This window comes from Pollachius pollachius (genome assembly GCF_949987615.1).
Source record: "Pollachius pollachius genome assembly, chromosome: 3".
NCBI classification, from domain to species: domain Eukaryota; kingdom Metazoa; phylum Chordata; class Actinopteri; order Gadiformes; family Gadidae; genus Pollachius; species Pollachius pollachius.
The window spans coordinates 51,482,523-51,502,093 of record NC_136936.1 but is presented as its reverse complement, the minus strand read 5'-3'; the positions used below and the strand labels follow the sequence as shown (position 1 = coordinate 51,502,093).

The 19,571-nt window shown below is 52.1% G+C and overlaps 1 protein-coding gene across 2 annotated transcripts in view; it reads right to left on the bottom strand.

The window, feature by feature from the left end:
* The window catches only part of col4a2 (collagen, type IV, alpha 2), a 65,338-nt gene that overhangs the window by 36,560 nt on the left and 9,207 nt on the right, over positions 1-19,571 (bottom strand). For both annotated transcript variants that reach the window (XM_079732130.1, XM_079732131.1), the window contains exon 4: positions 9,076-9,156. In XM_079732130.1, the coding sequence (XP_079588256.1) occupies positions 9,076-9,156 (81 nt within the window). The remainder of the gene's footprint in view (positions 1-9,075; positions 9,157-19,571) is intronic.

Below are 19,571 nucleotides of genomic sequence, written 5' to 3'. Positions count from 1 at the left end.
GTGTGTCTCTTTCAGTGTGTGTGTGTCTCTGTGGCCGGCTGTGTGTGATACAGATGAATGCTCAGAGGGTCCCAGGCTGAGAACCGAACCAGAACCGGACCTCCCAGGGGTCTGGGTGGCCGCACACCTGGGCTATTGCCTCAGAATGCAGGAATGACATGTTAGGGGTCTCCAAACACATGTGTCTATACAGGAGCCAGCTGCACTCAATGTGTGTGTGTGTGTGTGTGTGTGTGTGTGTGCGTCTGTGTGTGTGTGTGTGTGTGTGCGTGCATGTGTGTCTGTGTGTGCGTCTGCATGTGTGTGTGAGTTAGATATCTAATGGAAAGAAGGAAGACAGAGACAGGAAGTAGGTTGTCACGTAAACCTTTTGTAAACTTTTCTCAGACAATAGCAACTTTGCATGTGTGTGTGTGTCTGTGTGTGTGTGTGTGTGTGTTCAGACTGTGCGGAATCGATGATGTGTGTCAACCCACGAACGCATGAATTATGACTTCTTTAGCTAATGATTGCTCTCCCGAGCTGAATGAGTCTGAATGGATTCCTGGTGTCAGTATAAAGCCCTTGTCGTCATGGCGCCCTCTTTGCTCTGATTTGAACCGGTCGCTGTGTTAATTTGCTGCACAGTTGTTGAATCAACAACTGCTGCAGTCACGGAACAACCGTCATGGGAACAGCGAGCCTGGATCAGCAGGACGCTGTGGCGAGAGAACGTCTACGGTCAGAAGGCTGGAGGCCGGACAGCTCTGAGCCAGCTGTGCTCTGTCTACCCTCAGCCTTCCCACAATGCCTCTACTGATAGAGATGGAGCCCAGCCAGTCGCATTCACTGCTGATACCCAGAACCAAGAGCATTTTTCTGTCAGGCACCTCCGTCAATGCCATTTGGCCCGCAATCAGAACGAATCGGTTGAGCTCTTCCGTTAGGGAGGATTAAAGCTGAGTCAGTCCTCCCACGCGGGGGGGGGGGGGGGGGGACCTCCATCTGCATCATGCAGGGCAGGGAGTCAGAGAGACAGAGAGACAGAGAGACAGAGTAAGAGAGACAGAGAGAGAGGATACAGAGAGACAGAGTCAGGGCAGGGAGACAGAGAGAGAGAGAGAGTCAGAGAGAGAGAGAGACAGAGTCAGAGAGAGAGAGAGAGAGAGAGAGTCAGGGAGACAGAGAGAGAGAGAGAGAAAGTCAGAGAGACAGAGTCAGAGAGCGAGACAGAGAGAGAGAGACAGAGAGAGAGTCAGAGGGTCAGAGAGACAGAGAGAGAGAGAGACAGAGTCAGAGAGAGAGAGAGAGAGAGAGAGTCAGGGAGACAGAGACAGCGAGAGAGAGAGAGAGAGAGAGTCAGAGAGACAGAGTCAGAGAGCGAGACAGAGAGAGAGAGACAGAGAGACAGAGTCAGAGAGCGAGAGAGAGAGAGAGAGACAGAGAGACAGAGAGACAGAGTCAGAGAGCGAGACAGAGAGAGAGTCAGGGAGACAGAGAGAGAGAGAGAGAGAGAGTCAGAGAGACAGAGTCAGAGAGCGAGACAGAGAGAGCGAGGCAGACAGACAGAGAGCCAGAGAGAGTCAGAGGGTCAGAGGGTCAGTGAAAGAGGGACAGGTTGTTCAGAGCTCAGAGGCGAGATGAGAGCCTGAGTGGACCTTCAGGCTCTCATCTCCCTGCTGCCCTGAGGCGTGGTCCGGCCAGCTGGCTCTGGACCGGTGCTCCACCAAGGGGCTGAATTATCATCAATACAATTAGGAATATTAGAAGAAACTACAGAGATGGAATGGACGTGCAACACAACAGTGCATACACACACACACACACACACACACACACACACTAACACACACACAATGTGTGAAGTTGCGTCCTGGGTTACTCTTTGGCTGGTATCAGTTCTAGTAATCTTTTAGAAACCTTTGAGGATATATCTATAAAGGAACCGTTTACCGAGTGTATAGTGTGTGTGTGTGTGCATGTGTGTGGGTGTGGGTGTGTGTGTGTGCGTGTGTGCGTGTGTTTGAGAGAGCGTTTAATGTGTGTGTGTGTTTGTGTGTGTGTGTGTGTGTGTGTGTGTATAATGTGTGTGTGTGTGTGTGTAAAACATGTGTGTGTGAGTGGGTGAATAATGTGTGAGTGTGTGTGCGTGCGTGTTTGTGTGTGTCCTATGAAGGGCTTCTGGGTGTGTCCACTAGAGAGGGAAGCTGTTCTCTCCCCGTAAACAGTATCTCTTTTGTCCCTCTAGAGCCTCAATCATCTCTAAGCAGCGGGGGGGTATTTAACGGCTCTTAAAGCTGGATCACAGACAGAGAGGTCAAACTGCCCTTTGACGGGGGGGGGGGTACTCCACAGAACGGCCAGGAAGGGACGTGTGCTCTCCTCAGGGGGGGCTAGAGGTGAGGTCTATGACCCCGCCCCCAGCTGCACTTCTATAGACCTACGTCCTGGACCACGCCCACTGCTCCACCTTCCTCTCCTCCCTCCCATCTCCTTCTCCTGGTCCAGAAGGGGGAGCAGGACCTCCCCCCGACCTCCACCCGACCTCCACCCGTCCGGCTGCTTATCAAACCAACGCTGCTGTGATCCCAACGTGAGGACGTGGTCGCTACTTCACTGGGTTTCTCTTCTTCTTTTAATGTAATTTAGATTCAAGGTGAACCCCTGCTGTCCCCTAACCTTAACCTTAACCCTAACCTTAACCTTAACCCTAACCCTAACCGTAACCATAACCATATCCTTAACCTTAACCCTAACCTTAACCTTAACCTTAACCTTAACCTTACTGACCAGTTCACAGCCTCTGAACTGGTCGGTTGGGAATGCTGCTCATGGTTCAGTTAAGTTATTCTTGTGTTTGCAGTGTACTGTCAGCTCTAAAGATACCCCAGGCGGTCCTCCCTGGCTCTGTCTGCAGGTAGGCTTCCTGTTGACAGCAGCAGGCCAGGCTCTATTTCCAGAGGGCTTCCCCCTTCCTCTCTCTGCTGTCCCCACAGCCGGACGGCCCACATGGGTACCAGAGCTAGATATCAGTCAGGGAGCACGTTCTGTGTTTGGAGTCAGGGGCAGAACACACACAAACATGAACACACACGTACACACGCACACACACACACACACACACACACACACACACACACACACACACACACACACACACACACACACACAGTATCGTGTTCCCACAAAAACAGGAACACTGTATACATAAAGAAAGATCAGTGGGCTGGCATTGTGCTCCCCTTCCTGTGACGACACATCCTGCTCTCCTTTAATGGACACATTTTTTCCCACAGAGGACAAAGATGGAAATAGTGCAACTCATCTCCAACCAGGGACTGTTTGACACGAGCTTCCACATTCCACTCATGTCCTGCGTCATCTGCCTCTTCTGTTCTGCCTCTCTCTCACATCTCCCTGGACCAGCCTGGGCCTAGATAGGTCTCAAACATCTCCCTGGACCAGCCTGGGTCTAGATAGGTCTCAAACATCTCCCTGGACCAGCCTGGGTCTAGATAGGTCTCAAACATCTCCCTGGACCAGCCTGGGTCTAGATAGGTCTCAAAGGTTGAGGAGCAGGAGGAGGAAGAGGGGGAGAAGGAGGGGGGGAGATGAGGAGCAGGAGGAGGAGGTGGAGGAGAAGAAGGAGGGGGAGAAGGAGGGGGGAAGTTGAGCAGCAGGAGGAGGAGGAGAAGGAGAGGGGGGAGGAGGAGGAGGAGAGGGGGGAGGAGAAGGAGAGGAGAAGGAGGGGGGAGATCAGCAGCAGGAGGAGGAGGGGGGAGGAGGAGGGGGGGAGGAGGGGGGGAGGAGAAGGAGGAGGAGGAGGAAGGGGGGGAGGAAGAGGAGAAGGAGGAGAAGTAGGAGAAGGAGGGGGGGAGATGAGGAGCAGGAGGAGGAGGTGGAGGAGAAGAAGGAGGGGGAGAAGGAGGGGGGAAGATGAGCAGCAGGAGGAGGAGGGGGAGGAGGAGGAGGAGAGGGGGGAGGAGAAGGAGAGGAGAAGGAGGGGGGAGATAAGCAGCAGGAGGAGGAGGGGGAGGAGGAGGAAGAGGGGGGAGGAGGAGGAGAAGGAGGGCAAGGAGGGGGAGAAGGAGGGGGAGGATGAGGAGACGGAGGGGGCGAGAAGGAGCAGCGGGGGAGTAGAGGAGCAGGCAGTGAGCTCATCAGGAACCTCCTCTCTGTATCTCTGCTCCCACCTCACTACTCCCATGGGACAGGGTTCTGGGAGCGGGGGGACAGCGAGGACAGAGGCGTATTGATGTGGGGAGCGTGTTCTCTGGCAGCACGTGGGCCCCCGACACTCCGTCTCCACGTCGGAGCGGCGGTCTGATACGGACCCTATCCGATCATCTTCAGATACCCTGCTACGTGAGTGATGTCACCGCTCGCCCTGTGAGCGTGGGGTCAGGGACAGAGGGGCCTTTAGCCGGGGGCCCCGGGGAGGAGGCTGATGTCCCCCCAGCAGGATCCCATGAAATGAACATTAGGACTCCCTCCTCCACAACCACCCCCCCCCGCTCCCTCACTCCTCCTCTCGCCTGCGTCTCCTTCTCTCCTCCTTTTCTCCTCCTTCTCTCCTCCTTCCCTCCTGCGTCTCCTTCTCTCCTCCTTTTCTCCTGTGTCTCCTTCTCTCCTCCTTTTCTCCTCCTTCCCTCCTGCGTCTCCTTCTCTCCTTTTCTCCTGCGTCTCCTTCTCTCCTTCTTTTCTCCTCCTTCCCTCCTGTGTCTCCTTCTCTCCTCCTTTTCTCCTGCGTCTCCTTCTCTCCTTCTTTTCTCCTCCTTCCCTCCTGCGTCTCCTTCTCTCCTCCTTTTCTCCTGTGTCTCCTTCTCTCCTCCTTTTCTCCTCCTTCCCTCCTGCATCTCCTTCTCTCCTCCTTCCCTCCTGCATCTCCTTCTCTCCTCCTTCCCTCCTGCGTCTCCTTCTCTCCTCCTTTTCTCCTGCGTCTCCTTCTCTCCTCCTTTTCTCCTCCTTCCCTCCTGCGTCTCCTTCTCTCCTCCTTTTCTCCTCCTTCCCTCCTGCGTCTCCTTCTCTCCTCCTTTTCTCCTCCTTCCCTCCTGCGTCTCCTTCTCTCCTCCTTCCCTCCTCCTTCCCTCTGTTATCCACGGAATCTCTATCTCCGTGAAATCTCAACTTTTCCCAGAATAAATCTCAAGATGTACATTCGGAATGTATAGCGTGGAATGTGTGTCTGTCTGTTTACTCCATAAAGCCACACACAAACACACACACACACACACACACAAACACACACACACACACACACAGAGCCAGAGGAGGGGGGTTTTACATCGTCACTCTGCTGCTCAGTGTCTGTCCCAACATCACAGCTGTGAAGAATCCTCCTAACAGGATAGATCTGCCGAGCATAACACGCTAATCACTGTGGCTCCCTGTGTTCTGATGGAAAACAGAGAGAGAGACGGAGAGAGAGAGAGAGAGAGAGAGAGAGAGAGAGAGAGAGAGAGAGAGAGACAGGGAGGGAGAGAGAGAGAGAGAGAGAGAGAGAGAGAGAGAGAGAGAGAGAGAGAGAGAGAGAGAAGGAGGAAGATGAAGGACATCTGTTGGAACCCATCCTGGCTCCAGAACCCCAGTGGCCGCTGGGAGCAGATTAAAATCCTTCTCAGTTTTCACGTCCTCTCATCGTCTATGACTCACTCTAGTGTGGGAAATAAGGAGATACTATAAACAGGAGGAGCACATGATTACTACAGTGTTGTTCCAGGTGTTGTAATAAGTGGGTGGCCATTAGGGATGGGCAAAACGATTATTTTCCGGGAATCAGTTCTTTCAGTTCCGTTTACTATCACGATTCGTCAGTTTGATTTGTTCGTTTGATTCGGTCAGATTACGTCATTCGACAGAGAACCTCACAGATGTCTAGCCCCGCCTCCCCCCATTGCTTAGCTTATAGGTATTGGGTACGCCCGCCAATGAAGGCCTTTTCACAGCCTGCCCTACCATAAGGCTACTGTCGGCGGTCGAAACGCCAGCCCTAATTGAGCTGCGCCAAGCCGCACCGAATCGAACCACACCGCGCGGTGGAAACGTGGGGGCAGAGGCGTAGGAATGAGTTTAACATTGGGGGGGGACACATATCGGAAACCTGACAGATCCGGTATCATTTTTAGGTGGGACAAATGCGCCTGTCTCCGATATTGGAGGGGACACGTCCCCTCCGTCCCCCCTGGTTCCTACGCCCTTGCGTGGGGGAGTAAAACAGAAACGATAAAAAGTTTTCAGTCACGGTGCGCTTGGAAAACAAAAAAAGCTAATTTCTGTAGCATTGGCCTATACAACACAGTTTGAACATTTCCATGGTAATCCATGGCAATTGTGTTGTAGAACAAAATAAAAAGAAAACGTAAAAAGTGCTTGCACGATATTGAAGCCTACAGCGATCGTTAGTTAACTTGTGACCTAACCTTGTCATTGGTTTACCCATAGGCCATGGCAACGCAATTGCTACCTGCTGTAGAACTCTCATTGGCTGAATCGATGAGAACGTTTTAGACTCAATCAATATAAGGTCGCGGGGAGACGGAGCTCTGTTCGTTTGTTTATTTTATTTACGTGACCATATTTTTGTTTTATGTAAAAAAAAGAATCAAAGAATCAGTTCTCTTGTTTTGGGAATCAGTTCTCGTCGTTCACCTTCGGGATTCGTTTGTGGTGAACGAATCCTTGGCCACCGACCCATCCCTAGTGGCCATGGAACTGTGGTCAATCCCCAACATACGCAGCCAAGCCAAAGGCATCCATCAGCAAGATACCTGACACCTACCCCTTAATGCCTTCTATCAGTACATACCCTACCCCTTAATGCCCTCTATCAGTAGATACCCTACCCCTTAATGCCCTCTATCAGTAGACACCCTACCCCTTAATGCCCTCTATCAGTAGATACCCTACCCCTTAATGCCCTGTATCAGTAGATACCCTACCCCTACCCCTTAATGCCCTCTATCAGTAGATACCCTACCCCTACCCCTTAATGCCCTTTATCAGTAGATACCCTACCCCTTAATGGCCTCTATCAGTAGATACCCTACCCCTTAATGCCCTGTATCAGTACATACCCTACCCCTTAATGGCCTCTATCAGTAGATACCCTACCCTTAATGCCCTGTATCAGTAGATACCCTACCCCTTAATGGCCTCTATCAGTAGATACCCTACCCATTAATGCCCTCTATCAGTAGATACCCTACCCATTAATGCCCTCTATCAGTAGTACCTTGTAGACACTTTGATTGAAGCATGGGGCAGCTGTCAGGAGCCTGCAGGCCAGAGCGAACCACAGGCTGTACAGTTTACTACAACGCAGACTATTAATAAAGAGAGAGAGAGAGAGAGAGAGAGAGAGAGAGAGAGAGAGAGGGGGAGAGAGAGAGAGAGAGAGAGAGAGAGAGAGAGAGAGAGAGAGAGAGAGAGAGAGAGAGAGAGAGAGAGAGAGAGAGAGAGAGAGAGAGGGAGGTCAGGAGGCAGACCCCCTGACCTCCTCCTCTTTTGAGGTGGAATGTGGAATGTGCTTCCTCTCTCTCTCTCCTCCCTGGGGTAGCTTCCTGTGTGTGGGTCAGGTGTGTGTGTGTGTGTGTGTGTGTGTGTGTGTGTGTGGGGGGGGGGGGGGGGGGGGGGGGGGGGGGGGGGGGTGGGGGTGGGGTGGCATGTGCTGGACTGTACGGTTGATCTGATAAGCTCTCATCACATGCCAGTCAGTGTCCACAATGCGTCCCTCCTTGGGGCCGGCCGACCCCGTTCAGAGCCTCAGAAGTCTCCTTCCCCGCCGCTGCATCCAGAGGTTCATGGTTCCACTGGGGATTCGAAGGAGGCAACAGGATGTATGGGGAACCGGCCCTTAAATCTCCTCTGAGCAGCCTTTCGACAAAGGACCAGGTTCCACCGTCCCACAGAGAGCTGAGGGGAACGGTAAAGCACTGGGCTGGATCGTAACGGAGGAATGTTACCTGTCTTCTATACTTCATTTCAGACATGATTTGCTGTCAGCACCTGGCCATGTGCTCCTGCCAGCATTTGAGTTCGGAATCTAGGAGATCCATTCAGGAACGTGAACCCAGGAAGCAGAACCAACGCCCGCATTCTCATGACTCACTCGTAGAAGGACCCCTCTCCTGATTGGTGAAAGGACCCCTCTCCTGATTGGTGGAAGGAGCCCTCTCCTGATTGGTGGAAGGAGCCCTCTCCTGATTGGTGGAAGGAGCCCTCTCCCCGCGGCCTCATTGGCCCCTTCTACTACAGCTGCTCCCTGGAGGCCAGGCTCATATTGGGTGTAACCTTCACTCCCCCCTGACAGCCCGCTCTGTCAGAGACCAGAGCTCTCCTTCACCCCGAGATAAACAACAGGCCGGCACGGGGGGGCTGAGGTGTGGCGCTGCAACATCACAGCTGCTCTGACGCCGAGGCTGCCTCCATCAGGGAAGGAGGCAGGAGAGCCTCGCTCCCTGATGGAGCGTCCTGCTCATCGCAGGAAGTCCTGCTCGTATTGTTGTGATCCTCAACATCTCCGTCATCGCACATTACAGCTGGCTGGAGCGTAATAAAGGCATTGGGAGCACGGTGCAACCCTAGGTTAGGTGTTGGTACTCGCCCGGTGGAGAGGTGTTTACGGGGTTAGGTGTTGGTATTCGCCCCCGTGGAGAGGTGTTTACAGGGTTAGGTGTTGGTACTCGCCCGGTGGAGAGGTGTTTACGGGGTTAGGTGTTGGTACTCGCCCGGTGGAGAGGTGTTTACGGGGTTAGGTGTTGGTATTCGCCCCCGTGGAGAGGTGTTTACGGGGTTAAGTGTTGGTACTCGCCCGGTGGAGAGGTGTTTACGGGGTTAGGTGTTGGTACTCGCCCGGTGGAGAGGTGTTTACGGGGTTAGGTGTTGGTACTCGCCCGGTGGAGAGGTGTTTACGGGGTTAGGTGTTGGTACTCGCCCGGTGGAGAGGTGTTTACGGGGTTAGGTGTTGGTACTCGCCCGGTGGAGAGGTGTTTACGGGGTTAGGTGTTGGTACTCGCCCGGTGGAGAGGTGTTTACGGGGTTAGGTGTTGGTACTCGCCCGGTGGAGAGGTGTTTATGGGGTTAGGTGTTGGTACTCACCCTGGCTCCCTTCTCAGGGAAACATTTACATCCTCCGCTGCAGTCTCTGCCTCCACAAGGCCCGGAGTGCTTCTTTCCTCCCTGGAGGAGAAAAACAAAGAGGGGTTAGAGGTCAGGGCGGGGCACCAGAACACAGAGGAACACTATCACTACATCTCACTACATCTCACTACATCTCACTGTAGCTCACTGTAGCTCACGGCCATTCTCCTATGTCTGTATTGTCTCACAGCCTAATCTTTTTTCCACACTGTACTGACCGGGAAAAACCTACATCTATAAATGTGCTTGATTGAGTTTCATATTGTCCTAGTACTTAGTGTGTGAGTGTGTGTGTGTGTGTGTGTGTGTGTGTGTGTGTGTGTGTGTTTGAGTGTGTGTTTGTGAATGTATGTGAGGGCGTGCGTGTGCTGTATACATTGGTCTGGGGGCCCTGTTTAGCTTGTGTCTCGCTGACACACGTAGGGCGGCCAGGCTATTTACCAGGACAGCCATTTGTCGCATGGAGAATCAGCCTATCAAAGAAGGCCTTTGATAGGCTGATGGAAATATAATAAACCTCTCTTTCCAGACGCTAGGCTGCATTCCAAGGGACCACTTCACACAAACACAGATGCACACAATCACGCACACACACAATCATGCACACACACACACGCACACGCACACGCACACGTACACACACACACACACACACACACACACACACACACACACACAAACGCCACCCATGGCAAGGGCTATCTGTCGCCATGACAGTAACCCAATCAAAGACAGAGAAACAGGGTTTCCTGAGCAGGGGTTGGACCAGGGAATGGACCAGGGATTGGACCAGGGGTTGCGAGACCCCTCTGGTGTTCTGGGGTTGATTAAAGATAATAATCAAACGTCTCAGACCTCGTCCTGAGTCAGACTTATCAAACATCATGTTAACTAATCGAGAAGTCCCTTCTTGACAAGGCAGCCCACACGGTGAAGGCTCCAACACGTTGAAACAGGCAGCAAGGCAGGCTGCATTTAGTACCAAAAACAATTGGATGGTAAATGGACTGCATCTTATATAGCACATTTTTTTAACCAGAGGCCACCCAAAGCGCTTTACAATATTGCCTCACAATCACCCATTCATACGCACATTCAAACACTGACGGTTATTATCGTTTGGTCCCTTATGGTTTATGCGATGCCCATTCAAAGCATCTCTTGAGGTACTTTCTGTTTGAGATGGAGAGTGTATACACGGGTCATACATGGATCCCCTACTGTTGTGAATCATATAAGTCCAGTTCCTGCTGCATTGGGGCTCATGGTCTGTAGTCTCACCATCAGACAGCAGATAAAAATTGAATGTGCACGCAGACAGGTTGGAATGGTTTTCCTTTGTGAGCGTGGCCTTCATGTTTGTTGAAACTGGACGTTTCTCTAATGTTCTAACTCTGAGCACGTCATCGGCCGACAGGAAACCCCAACGCTGCCAGCGATAGTAAAGCTGTCCTGGGCGAAAACACTGTGTGGACAGAATGTAGAAAAACACCTTTCAACCCCCCCTCGGAAAACACCTTTCAACTCCCCCTCGGAAACCCCCCTCGGAAAACTCCCATCAGATTCTCTTCAGTAGAATGTCCGTAACGAAACAGGAAACCACGCCCCTTTCTGCTCCTGGTTTCCTGCCCAGGCTCCGCCCCCCTCCCTCCCAGACGCACTCAACCCCCCCGACCGTGGACCCCAGGTCCACGGTCGGGGGGGTTGAGTGGCAGAGGACCCCCTGTTGGCGGATCTCCGTCTGACGGGCGTGTGAGTGTGTCCCCCCCCCCCCCCCCCCAAACACAAGAACTCCTCAGACAGCACATTCCTCCCCCCTCTGCACTCTGTTAACAATATAGAAAGACCCCCCCAACCCCCCTACAAGTATTCAAAATGTCCGCTCTCGAGGCCCACAGAGGAACCAAGATGGCGGAGCATGGCTGGGAAGGCTCTCAATGTGACAAAGACCACATTGAGAACCTCCGCCGCCACAAAGAGCCTCTTTCAGCACGACGCGTCCTCTAATCATCTCCACGGCCAAGGCACTAACAGCCTCTTCCTCCAGGAATGCCTTGACCTCCTCCTTGCTCTCTCTTTGACCTGAGGCTTGAGGCTGGAAGCTCGGAGACGCCTACAGTACCCTACTCATACTGGCTCATTTAATTGGCTCATTAGAGGATACAGCACTTATAGCACTTAGTCCTTCCATGTTTGACTGTCAACGAGATGTTAAGGATCCTTCTTCAGAAGAGGAGAGTCAGTCTGCTCTGGTACAGTGAAGACCAGAGGTCAGACGCTCACACAGAAACACACAGTTCCAAAAATATAGACCAACGTGACCTGGAGCCAACCCTGATAGGGTTAGAGTGAGCAGGCTTGAAATAGGGGATGGAAACAATGAGATACTGTTTGTGTGTCTGCGTGTGTGTGTGTTTATGTTTGTGTGTGTGCGTGTGTGTGTGTGTCAGAGAAGACAAGAAGGTTGAATGTTCCTGTGATCTGTTCGAGTAATACGAAACCATGGTACTTTATTTCCTCTCCGGTCCACTGGTACAGTAGGACCTCCTCTGGGGACACCTGGAGCAGGTCTCAGTGAGGGCCACATGTTGAGGGCCAGGTGTTGAGGGCCAGGTGTTAGGGCCACATGTTGAGGGCCAGGTGTTGAGGGCCAGGTGTTGAGGGCCAGGTGTTGAGGGCCAGGTGTTGAGGGCCAGGTGTTGAGGGCCAGGTGTTGAGGGCCAGGTGTTGAGGGCCACATGTTGAGGGCCACATGTTGAGGGCCACATGTTTAGGGCCAGTTGTTAGGGCCACTTGTTGAGGGCCAGGTGTTGAGGGGCACATGTTGAGGATCACATGTGGAGGGCCACATGTTGAGGGCCACATGTTGAGGGCCACATGTTGAGGGCCACATGTTGAGGGCCAGGTGTGGAGGGCCACATGTTGAGGGCCAGGTGTTGAGGGCCACATGGGGCCAGCTGCTATACTTCCACATATTAATGTATCCACACAACCGCCTGCAAACACACACTCACATTTTAAAGGCAAATGCTTTTTACCTTATAATTGTATTTTCCATTAGCTGGACATTAGCTCAGACAATCTGGACCGAAGTCTGAAACACTGAACAGACCTGATAGAGAAAAGGTGGATTCTACCTTTACCACACATTGTTAAAGATAGACTATCGTGATGCCAGGGTACTCCCTTCCTGTTTGTACACATTCCTCTGTACAGTAGCCATTCTTAAAGGACAGGGAAGGAGAAGAAGGTGGAGCAGGAAGTGGAGCAGGAAGTAGCTAGCATGCGCAACAAGTAATCATTTGTTAGCGTCTAATTGGACCGCCTCATTGGAGGATGAGATCTCCTCATGTCCCCAGGTTGGTCTAACCGTCCATCTGGGGGCATAAGGTGAACTGGTGAGGCCCCGTTAAGCACTTCTACAGCCTGGGTCCATTCAGAGATACAGACAGTTCCCTCTCACTACAACAACTGTCTACGAATGAAGGAGCTTCAAAACCAGGACTTACTCTGGAGGAACACATTCCCCAGGACCACCCGGACCCTAGCTACCCAAGACCCTAGCTACCCCAGGACCACCCGGACCCTAGCTACCCCAGGACCCTGGCCGCCCCAGGAGCCTGACTACCTCAGGACCCTGGCTGAACCAGGACCAGGACCCTGACTGCCCCAGGACCCGGACCCTGACTGCCTCTGGCTGTGGTACTGAGTCATTTCTGGTTGCTGGTTTACAGTTCAGCTCTGCAGTGTTGATCATCGTTCATGGCCTGGTGACTACATTTGTAGTTTGTTGAGGGCTGGTAGATAGAACATAGACAGGAGGACGCACGCATGCCTCAGGGACACTCAGTCCATCACCGGCCAGCGTGGCGTCTCCTGAGCCCCAACAGACGGCCCTCTCTGTCAGACTGGGAGCGTCAGCACTCAGTAAACAGGTCTGGTGAACTAGAATGGATTCCATTCCTTAATCCAAACATGTTCCTCTGATGTGTGTCTGCGCTGTGACTCTGTGCTGCAGGTCACCCTGTTGGCTGCGGCGTCAGGGTTCATCAGGGCTGACACACTGAGGCCCAGCAGACGGGTTTATCTCTGGTCTTAGCAATAAAGATTATAAGGAAGCTATTATTAAACAGGAAACTCCATATCTGCATCATTTCCCATCAGCCATTGTTTCACGTGACTGCATGATTGACTGCATGTTCTGTCCTGACCCTGATAGACCAAAGCCCATTGGCGGGAGGTGAATGTTGTTCTCCTTGTCGTGCCCTCCAGTCTCCAGTCTTCAATCATCCACAGTTCTTGCTTGACTTCCTCCTCTCTCGAGGGTTGATACGCAGGCCGGACCCCCAGGGTATAGCTCACTATAGCCAGCCCCTAGACGGACCCCTCCTAGTCGGACCGAGGTAGACATCACTGCATTTCCTCCACTCGCTGAGGCCGCCCACAGCTCTCCCAGAATGCAACAGGGTGTGGTCTTTGCCGTTACTAAGCGTCCTCCGAATCGCCAGCTGTACCGATGATTGAAGAGCCGATAAACGAGACAAGCCCCTATTGGCTGAGCTGGTCGGCGCGGTGGCCCCTATGAGGTGACCCTATAAGGTCTCTGAGATATGAGCCCCCCCACCGGGCTGTCAGCAGGAGCTCAGAGGAGGTGCTACAGACCAGCTGCAGACCAGGAGATCAGAGCAGGAGAACGGTCTCCCTCACAATGAGGAGAGGAGGAGGAGGAGGAGGAGCAGGAGGAGGAGGAAACATCACACAAGACTCAAGGACACCCTACCAAATATACCATGTGTGCAGTCTGGATTATTCCAGAATCCATCATCAGTAATAAAAGCGCCTCTCCAATATGACTTCATACGCCAGTTGAAGTGAAGATTAGATCTTTTACTGTAATTGCGAACATAGAGAGAACAAAGAAGAAGAATGAATCCATATGTCATGAAAGATGTCTCACCCGCACCTCTTATAAGCATTTCCGACATTTTTCCGCACGCTGAATGTGTACACTCTAGAAATGTAGATGTCTAAAACAGGTTGGATGTATACGCTCCAGACTGAGATGTCTAAAGCAGGTCTGCACATTCACATGCTTCTTGGCTCTGCTGTTGATGCTGGCGTGACGTATGGAACAGAGCCCATGTGCCATGCTCACAGCCCGCTGAACCTTCCCCATACACGCGTGTCTCCAGGACTCCGGTGGTCTGTCAGAGTGATGCATCTTCTTAGGAGGAATGCTGTTTTTCCATGACCTCTTCTGCTCTTCAGGAGCGTCCAGGGAGCCTCCCTCCCTCCCTCCCTCCCTCCCTCCCTGGTATCCTGACTCCCCATTCCACCTGCCGCCTCCCCCGGCCTCTGCCCGCTCCCCCCCCCACTAAATCACTCCCTCCTGCGATGGAACCTCTCCACATTCCTAGAGGAGCGTGCTGGACACTGTGGAAGCTGCAGACCCAGGCTGGTGCTGACATGCGTGCATCCATTCCCCCCTCTCTCCAACCTCCTGCTGTCTCCCTCTCTACTCCTGTCCCTCTCTCCAATCTCCTCCTGTCCCTCTCTACTCCTGTCCCTCTCTCCAACCTCCTCCTGTCCCTCTCTACTCCTGTCCCTCTCTCCAACCTCCTCCTGTCCCTCTCTACTCCTGTCCCTCTCTCCAACCTCCTCCGGTCTCCCTCTTCTCCTGTCCCTCTCTCCAAACTCCTCCTGTCTCCCTCTTCTCCTGTCCCTCTCTCCAACCTCCTCCTGTCTCCCTCTTCTCCTGTCCCTCTCTCCAACCTCCTCTTGTCTCCCTCTTCTCCTGTCCCTCTCTCCAACCTCCTCCTGTCTCCCTCTTCTCCTGTCCCTCTCTCCAACCTCCTCCTGTCTCCCTCTTCTCCTGTCCCTCTCTCCAACCTCCTCCTGTCTCCCTCTTCTCCTGTCCCTCTCTCCAACCTCCTCCTGTCTCCCTCTTCTCCTGTCCCTCTCTCCAACCTCCTCTTGTCTCCCTCTTCTCCTGTCCCTCTCTCCAACCTCCTCCTGTCTCCCTCTTCTCCTGTCCCTCTCTCCAACCTCCTCCTGTCCCTCTCTACTCCTGCCCTCTCTCCAACCTCCTCCTGTCCCTCTCTACTCCTGTCCCCCACTTCTCCTGTCCCTCTCTACTCCTGTCCCTCTCTCCAACCTCCTCCTGTCTCTCTCTTCTCCTGTCCCTCTCTCCAACCTCCTCCTGTCTCTCTCTTCTCCTGTCCCTCTCTCAACCCTTCTCCTGTCTCTCTCTTCTCCTGTCCCTCTCTCAACCCTTCTCCTGTGTCTCTTTTCTCCTGTCCCTCTCTCAACCCTTCTCCTGAACCTCTTTATGGTCCGTAAAGGCAAAGGAAGCCCATGAAACACATCAGTAGATAATATCACTAATGCCTCTTGGTGAATATCATTAACAGCAGAAGGTATTTCTGTTCTTCTTCATCAGGGCTTTGGAGAGCATTCACTCTTTGCTTATGTTTATAAATGAGTCAATTCTATTGCACACAATTCCACAATTGGATATCAATCAAAGGCTGATTTGCAATAGAATGCCAAACATCTACTCCAGTAGTAACAGTGTGAGCTGGGAGGCCAGTCCTCCCACTCCCACCACCATGACCTCAGAGCCCACCCCCACATTATCATCTCCTCCTCTTGTGTGGTCGGCGTAGATCACCACCCCTGTTGTCACTCATGAGGGGCGGTCCCCTGGTTGACCACCACAGACCTGACCACTTCCTGTGAGCTTAGCCTTTAGCCTCTTTAACGCTAACATCAGGGTCAGAAGGTAATCACTGCAACCTGTTTAAATGTTACGATCACAATGAGACTCATATCCTCTCTACAGCGTTGGGATAGGCGGTCATATCTTCTCAAAGCCAGCACACTTCCTCAATGGCCCATTGTTTATGATATGAATAAGGTCTCTTAGGGGCAATCTACTGTACAATGTTCACACACGCACACGCATTCCACAAGGACCCTGGGAGACATTACCTTACCTCTAAAGATAATTCTTTAGTCTCATATAAACATTTAACTACCTAGTAAGACATGTGAACACTCATATAGAATGAGAAGTGTGAAGACGATAAAACACACAGCTCACGCCCACATTGTACCCAACTGAAGGAGGAGGAAGGAGCTTCCTCTGGCCCGTGATATCAGTTTTAAGCTGACCAGATCCAAGGAATTCTGGTAGATCCGACCTATAATCTTCTAAGTGTGGCCTTGGGGTTAAGGGTTAAGGGGTTAAGGTGGTGGGGTTAAGGGGGGCTGGACCCCCTGTGGCTGTTGGACGATTAGCACCCTTCAGCCCAAAGCACATGGAGCATGGAACTCGGTATTTCGGTTCATATTTGTAGCGCAAACCAAATCATGAACAGAATCAGCGTGTTTTGATGTTGGGTGGGAATGTGGCAGAACTGTTGATTGTTTTGCTCGCTTCATAAAGGACAGAAGTCTACTAGGACATCCCAACACGGCTGTGTGTTCAGGGCTTAAAGTCACCATGTGTCACATTTTGACGAGCTTGCAGCTTCGCAACATATCATCAAAGCTGATCAATGTTTCTATAATGCTATCAGAAAAATCACACCTTATAACCATAGTTACTTAAGTATATTCTACAAATAAAAATGCCGGACTCTGTCTTTGTTTACAAGAATCATACTATTGAAACTCTGAAACTCCTCCCACTCACCCTAAACCCCTCCCCCTCACCTTAAATCCCTCCCACTTACCCTAAACTTCTACCAACCACACTAAACCCCTCCCACTCACCCTAAATCCCTCCCACTCCCAATAAACCCCTCCCACTCCACCTAAACCCCTCACCCTAAACCCCTCCCCCTCACACTAAACCCCTCCCACTCACCCTTAACCCTTACCAATCACACTAAACCCCTCACTCACTCTAAATCCCTCCCACTCACACTAAACCCCTCCCACTCCACCTAAACCCCTCCCCCTCACCCTACACCCCTACCAATCACTCTAAACCCCTCCCCCTCCCACTAAACCCCTCCCACTCACCCTTAACCCCTCCCACTCTACCTAAACCCCTCCCCCTCACCTTAAACCCCTCCCACTCTCCCTAAACCCCTGCCATCCTCACTAAACCACTCCCACTCACCCTAAACCCCTCCCCTCCCACTAAACCACTCCCACTCACCCTAAACCCCTCCCCCTCACCTTAAACCCCTCCCACTCACCCTAAACCCCTCCCACCCTAAACCCTTTCTCGAGCTACCCAAGGTCAATTCACCCAGTGCACAGCCAGTCAGGAGACAGAACTCTGTTTTGAGTTTTATGAATTCTGAAATAATCTCCCGCCTACTAAGAGGGCGGGGCTCAAACTCACACATGTTGACTTTGGCCCTCTGTTTGTGTACAGAGGGCCATTCATAAAAACAGAACCAATCCAATAAAAAATATCCATTAGACCAGTAAAACGGAATGATTAGTGTGGGAAGTCACTGCAGCGTGTTCTACCAGAGAGAGAGAGGAGGCGGGGGCGTCCGAGCCGTACATGGTGGAGGAGCTTGGATCCCTACTACAGGGTGCTGTGTCTGTGTGTGTCTGTGTGTGTCAGTGTGTCCCCGTGTGTGTGTAACTGCACCACCCGGTCTGACGGAGCAGCCCCCCTCCACCCAAAGGACGAGGGGAAAAACGATGTGAAACATCTGCCGCTGACTCAGAACAGGCAGAACCCAGGGGAACCGGGACTGCATCACGGCCTGAGACCTAAACACTCTGATGGACCAACCAGGGAGGCAGCTCTGTATCCGCAGACTCCTCCTGAGAGGGAGGGAATGACTGCCTTCTAGAGAGAGAGAGAGACTCTTATCAGCTGTGTTATCTAGGGCGTGACCTGAGGTCTGTGAAGGCTAAACTATGCTAAGCTAATGAGGTTTGAGGCCCACGCGTCAGGTCACGGCCCGCTAACCGCCCATGACCGGTTCCATGCGGTTGGTGCTGACGGAACGGCATCAGGGCCGCCGGTATTTAGGGAAGTGACCTCATCATCCAGCTGTACCCCTGAGGACTGAGACATCCTGGGACAGCAGACCTGTTGGAGGTCCTACCAGTGACCGCTGGAGGTCCTGAGGTCTCCCTGAGGTCAGACCTCGCCCTGCCTCTCAGCACAGATCTGCTCTCTGATAAGCAGACGCTTTGATTCCGAGACGTTTCAGGATTCCTTTAATTTTGTGTTGCATGGAGGAGAAAAGGGAAATTGATCGGCCATAGCTCCATTTCAGAGGGAGAAATATACATTCACGTATCACAAACACACAGGCACATACACACAGGGTCAAGAAACAACGGAAAACACATACATATATTCTAATAATTCTGTCCTGAACTGAATTGCTACGATTGAATTAGTTTGGTTGGAGGTTGCGTGGCGTTGCAGAGCAGAAGGGCTGGAGACAGCAGACCCTGAGGGCCACAGCGGGGATGTTTGTAGCAGTAAGGCCGCAGCCTTCCGCCCATAGTTTAATGAAGAATCATATCAGCCATCTGAGCTGTGATTGAACACAATCCACAATCACACACACACACACACACACACACACACACACATACACATACACACAAAGATACACACACACCAGGGATGGAAATTAACACCCGCCACACGCCATTTGCGGGTGGATTTGTATGGTGGCGGGTGAATTGTGTCACTTCACCCGCCACTGTGTCGGGTAATACTTTCCAGTCAGGTCCGTTCAAATTTGCATATTTAATACATTCGTCATACGGCGCTGCACAGTTCCACAACAATTATCGTCAACATACGGCCCCCTTCTTCTTCTACGCCTCTTTTGCTGAACTGCGACTGTCAACATCCGGGATAATATACCGGTAACCATAGAGATAATATGCCGGTATCAACATTCGGTATATTTTTAATGAGAGATGGCGAACATCGGACAGTGGGCAACACCGTGACCGGCTGGTGTTTGACGGGACGAGCCAGACCATGTTCGGTGCTCTCTGTGAAAACATGCTTCGGATGGCCACAGGTCCAATAGTTTTGTGAGTGGGACACAAAACCTAAAATTGGAAGCCGTGAAGGACCACGAGTCCTCAAAAAGTCACCTTCACGTTTTGAAAATTGCCAAGGGCAAATCAGCGCCCAAAACCACGACAGCGACGAGGCCGCTCGTTAGCCTCCAAACAGCCCAGCTTGATAGAATGGCTCTACTATTTCAAAATGCACACGCAATTTCTAAAAAGGGAAGGCCATTTCAAGACTTCGAATGGCACTGCACGTAAGTTATTTTTTTATTTTCTATTAGGCCTAATGCAATAGTTTGTTGCTGTCGAAAAACGACTATGTTGGGTAACCTTAGAGCTCAGCTCACTTGTTTGGCAAACAGCTGTTTTTTGTCAGTCTGGTCAAAACAGATGTCAAGTGTGTGTGCTAAGACGTAGGGCTGTCCCGGATACCATTT